Source organism: Pteropus vampyrus, unplaced genomic scaffold (genome assembly GCF_000151845.1).
Source record: "Pteropus vampyrus isolate Shadow unplaced genomic scaffold, Pvam_2.0 Scaffold20, whole genome shotgun sequence".
Taxonomy (NCBI): domain Eukaryota; kingdom Metazoa; phylum Chordata; class Mammalia; order Chiroptera; family Pteropodidae; genus Pteropus; species Pteropus vampyrus.
Window position 1 is genome coordinate 12000052 of NW_011888801.1, and position 5724 is coordinate 12005775.

At 36.1% G+C, this 5724-nt stretch overlaps 1 protein-coding gene across 2 annotated transcripts in view; it reads right to left on the reverse strand.

Moving 5' to 3' along the window:
- Positions 1 to 297: 297 nt before the first annotated feature.
- WAPL (WAPL cohesin release factor) overlaps positions 298 to 5724 on the reverse strand; it is a 67271-nt gene continuing 61844 nt past the window's right edge. For both annotated transcript variants that reach the window (XM_011355350.2, XM_011355349.2), the window contains exons 18-19: positions 2941 to 3036; positions 298 to 2635 (exon numbers count right to left, since the gene is read on the reverse strand). In XM_011355350.2, the coding sequence (XP_011353652.1) occupies positions 2570 to 2635; positions 2941 to 3036 (162 nt within the window). In that variant the 3' untranslated portion in view covers positions 298 to 2569. The remainder of the gene's footprint in view (positions 2636 to 2940; positions 3037 to 5724) is intronic.

A 5724-nucleotide genomic window follows, 5' to 3' on the forward strand; every position in this document is an offset into this window, starting at 1 on the left:
GTTTTGGGTCATATTCAGAGAGGCAAGACTAAAGCAACTTAGCAAACACACTGAGGGCCTAACTACATAACCAGAAAACCACTATCTCTAATGAACCTGAGTTACTGAGAGTTGACATTCTTCAGTATAATTAAAAACAAGGAAAATTACACGCGTTTAACAAAAATTGGTTAAATTTTTATGTGTATGCTGAAAATGTGAAAATCACTTGACACTTCGTGTTTCCCAGTAGTCGGCTGTATCATGAGACTTCTTCCTCCACAACAGTTCAAATAGACTTATGTTAAAGACAACATGTGTATTGAAAGTAGCAATTTTATTTGAGTTAAAATTATTTACAAAACCCAAAGACATACTTCATGAAACTGGTACAAACTATTTTTTTCCTGCCGTTGGCTTTTGCTCCAAAGATCACAGCTGAGAAATACTGTATAAAATAAAAATAAGATTGGATTCAGAAAAGTACTCTACTGTTCTAATTTCCAACTGGTAGTATTTACAGAAATATTTACAATGGAAAAAAAGGTTACTTTAAAACTTTAATTTGTAAGTCAGCCTCAAGTACCCTATAATGCAGAGTTCTCTGAGGGTTAAAAACACACAAATGCACTGCAGTTGGTGAGGTGTTTTCTCCCCCACAACCACCCCCAAAATCTGCATCTCTATCAGTGCTTGACAATTAGTATTATATTTAAATAACAAAACAAAAACTGTTAAACACTGAGGTAAATCAATTCTCAAATGATTACCAGTGTAACAGAAAAATGTAGTTCGCCCTGATTGTTCTCATTCAAATGTTTTATATTTCTTACCACCTGCCACAAGTCAGTTTTACCAAAACTCTGTTCCTTTTCCTAAATCCAATTATTAATAAATATCAATGTATTTTAAAATAATTAAACAAAATATATCTAATTCAATTTTACGGATTTCATTTATCAATATGGTTTTAAAAGAGTTCACTAAGCTCAGGGCAAATACAACCTAAGTCTTTCCCAAATTACACTGGCATACCATGCTCTCAAAAGGTGATGGGTAGGGTCAGGGTGGGTAAGAGGAAGAAGAAAACAGTTTGCCTGGAACCAGTTACTTCCTTATAGATTTACCAACAATCTGCATTATCAAAAATAGGAAGACATTAGAAGGCAGCCACTGCATTAAAAAACATTACAGCTGGCACTGATACAAGAGCCCCGATTTGTCACTTTATACAAGGAAATAACAAAGTCTAAATGAGTAAAAATTAGACTTTTAGCTATTTTCCCCAGTACACACCAAACTAATATTTTTATGGCTTCAAGTTTTACAAATCCAATGAAGAAACATGATATAACTACCTGAAAGGTATTTAAAAGTATTAATGAAATAGATCTCTGGAAAGCCTGTATTCAGACCCAATCAATTAAAAGAAAAAAAATGTATAACGAGTGGTCTGAACAGTAACACAAGAAAAATTTTGCAATGTTGTGAAATTAAATATATAAAATGTGTTTTATGTGTTCCATGACTGTTTTCCAAACAACACACTGCTCTATGAACTAAGGATCTGAATGAAAAAAAAGACCTTTTTCTACACCAGCAATTTAAGGCTTTGCGTTTATGCATTTGATCCTGTCACTCTATAGGAGAATATACACGTTATCTGGAAACATGAATTCCACATTGGTGTTTTAGCTTCCTTATATTTATTGTACTGAGCATTATTAGAAAATATATCTAGAGAGTTCTCCCTTAAAACTTAATGTTTCAAGAGCCTCCCCTAGCATTAAACATAAACTACCCTGGGTTTGTCTATTTTGCTTCATCCTTTAACAGGGCACATCATCTTATATAATAGTCCCTCAAACTGTCATTTGTTTTCTTAAGTCTATAGCTATGACTCATCATGGTATCATAATGAACATGGTCATGGTCTGAAAAGTGAAAAATAGTTTGACAACCCAAATCAAATCAAGAATAAAAAAATATGCTATTAATCCCTTGTGTCTTTGGATTCCATCTAATTTTAAATATAGACAGTAGTTCAGGGAACAACAACAAAAAATTTCACAAAATTATTAAAAGCTTTATTTACGATTGGAATCATTCAACAAAAAAGCAAAAGCAAATGAGCCTGAAAAAGGAACTAAGCTGTTGTCTAGAATGTCCTCAGAACATTCGATACCTCAGTAGCTAAGCTGCCTTTGCACCTGGCTGGCATGACAACAGTGGCTCAACATACACAGCAGTTGCACTAACAGCAGCATAAAATTTCCCCTTAAAACTTGCCCAGAATAAAGCAAGAGAACAAGGGGAGAGTATAAACTCTGCCAAAATAAGTGTATTTAAATACTGCATGGAATTAACAGCCTGAACCTTTTCCCTCATTTTTGATAGTTGCAGATTGATGTAGTAACTGTCATTTAGCAAATGCAGAATGCATGACGAAGAAATCAGGAGGCCTTAAAAATCCAAATGTGAATGATACTGATGAATGTTCTTGGTGTATCTTCAAGGACTTCTTTCATGACTTTTCTTTGTCTAAGAATAGCTCCAGCATTACCGAGCACCTGAAGCAAAGGTAAAGCAGCTAGCAATGTTCCAAGTATTCAATCACTCTAGAGATAGATTTCTGGCCTGTGGTTCCAACAGCACACTGAAAAGGGGAGGGTGGGGCAGGTAGAAAAGAAGTAACAATTAATATTTTACAAATTTTAAAAAGTATTATATCAAAGCTTAAATATTTTTAGCTTTCCTAAACTGAACACTGACTCAAAACACACTGAGATTAAATTATGGTTTTGATAATGTAGTTGTCAATATATCTTAAAAGAAATAGAGTACAATTATTAAAAGAGAATCCCTTTTTGCTTCCGCTCACTATTGCCACATTATTTTCATTTATACTGTCATTAATGTATCATATGTATATTTAAAACCACAGAAGCTGCAACTACTTACAGTAAGATTCATAAAGCTCAGGAATTTTTTGAGCATCTCTGTCATTATTGAAAAGTCTCCTTCTGGGAGATATTCCCGTACAGTGGTGACATTGATCTGAGTTAACAAAGAAATACTGGTTAGGGGGCAGGAAACATGAACGGGCATCTTGCACTGTATTGCTGGTTTTGACACACATCCTGTTCCAAACATCTATACAGTCCTCGAACTCCTTTGGTTAATACACAATTTCCTTTTCCACGCTCCTCAACTCTGCTTGCACATGTGTGTTCCCATTCCCTACCCCATCCTATCCACAGAAAGAACAAAGGTAAAGCTGGTAAAAGGCTACAAAGAAACATGTGTACAGATTTACTTTTGTAAAAGCCCAGAAAAATGCCTGAAAAAAACAAAATGTGCTGGAGGAGGAGGGTAGTGTTTGTCGTGGTATGGATATGGATGGATTGGGAGGGGGTGGTGATGGGGGTAGGGGTGGTGTGTGTGTGTTAGGAGAATGAGGAAAAGGAGTGTAGACTTAAAATGTTATACTTCAGAATGCTTAATTATATAAAAAGAAAAAGATTAAAGAAAATTCCTCATGTTCCAGAGCTGAATTCAACAAACTGTGCAGACTAAGAATTAACTAGATCTTTCCAAAGGTAATCTAGTGGTGGTCCCCAACCTTTTTAGCACCAGGGACCGGTGCACCTATGAGAATCTAATGCCTGATAATCTGAGATGGAGCTGAGGCAGTGGATCCTAGCATTGGGTAGTGGCTGCAAATACAGAAGAAATTTCGCTTGCTAGACTGCTGCTCACTTCCTGCTGGTGTGGCCTGGTTCTTAACAGGCCAAGGATTGATACCAGTCCACGGCTCAAGGGTTGGGGACCCATGTTCTAGATCATCAATGAAAAGGACAATGTCGGCAAGCCAGGAGAGGTTAAGGTGTTTGCCTTCATTGTTAGCAAGAAGCAGCCTAACTATATATAAACCAATCTGTTATAAGGAAAATATATGACCTGCTTTAAAAACTGTTCTATTTCATTTGTGTTTTAAAAATGCTTGTAAGGTTCATAAAGAATGAAAGGAAAAGCTCTTCTAAAAAGGGTCACCTATAAGAATATGAAAATATGTTGGGGGACATTGCCAAGGCGGGCACACTTCTTAATTTTTTGTTGATGTGGGCAGGGAAAGAGAGACTACAATTACTCCCTTTTAAGAAATTTGCTACCAGTCCGCTCTCCCTTTTTTTATATTCTTCTATCAGGTACCTTTGAAATTATAAAGCAGCAAAATAATGGTACAAATACAATTTCAGAAAAGATCTCATAAAAACGTTGCTAAAACAACCATGTGCTAAAAAGTATGTAGTATCAATCACCCATATTCCAAGTGAACCTCCCCACCAAAAGCCACCATAGGTCCCCAGCTGTGAGCTGGAATACAAATTTACTCCTACTGAGTAAAAAAACCTTGTAGCTAAAAACACTTGAGATTTTACAAAATGTTTAAAAAATCTACTTAAGTGGAAAATATACGGGTAATGGCTATGGTAACTACAGTTAAAGGAAAGCTGGATTTAAGAATGTCTTTAACCAATTTCTAGGGAAGAGGCATGATAGTCCATTAGTGGGAATAGTGCAGTAGGTATAAAAAGAAAAGGTGTGAAACTGTATGGCCTATTTGGGAAATTTAGAAAGTACTCAAGGGATATGACTGATTTAGAAACTGGAGTAACAGTTTTAAATTTGGAATCTTGCAGCAGTGAACAAAATCATTTCCTAAATGATGGTAGGCCACAAAAAATTGTTAAGAGAGGAGTTATGTGATCAGATGTGCTCTTAAAGAAGATAGCTATCATACAAGTGTGCAAGATTTCAGAAATGGAGAGTCAAGAAAGCAGGAAGGCCAGCGAGGAGACTGACTACTTCATGCACCACATGCTTGGTGGGCAATGAAAAATGACACCAAGTCTCCTGGGATTCCTAAGCATGACGCCTGTCACCGTAAAGCAGCATTTACTATATACAACCACCTGCTTCCTGGTCTTTTCCACACAGACATAGAGCAAACCAATTTCCTTCACATTCTGCAGTATCACCTTGTGTTTTAGGTTAATCATAATGATCCCAAAGCAACAAAGACATCTGGGCTCAATGAATTCACAACATTCCCCACAACATAGAGACCTTATCATCTCTTTAAAGATGAAAGATATAAATGAATAGAAATTTATTAACATAGGAAAGATGCCCCAAGATAACCACACAAGGTAATAAAACAAGTTAATTCCAAGAACCTTATTTAAGAAAGAACATGACTGAAACTAGGGTGCACAAAATAGAATACCCGAAAATCTTTAAATTTAAATTGTATGCCCATTGTTTTTGGTTGTTTTTGAGACTTGCCTCTTCCTCCTTCCCTTTGCTAGATTTGTTTCTCATTTACCCTTAATCTCTGGATTTTAAGGAAATGAGGAAAAGGGCTGAGCTGAAGAGATTCCCAGAAAGGGAATAAAAATTCCCCAAAAGGGCCTTCAGAGCCATGATGAGAACTTTGCTCTTGATCTTGAAAGCAGTAGTGCCAGCAAGGATCACAGTGAAGCAGGCTAGTATCAGATAAGAGCCTGACTACAATATAAACATGAAAGAGACAGACAAGAAAGATTCAGAAAAATACACAGTACAATTGATTAAAAAAAAAAAAAAGAAAAGCAATATAGAAAACTCAACAGCAAAAATGAAGACATGTAGGTGGGTGGATAGACCCACAGCATGAGTGCCTTTCCTAATAAAGCCTTTCAC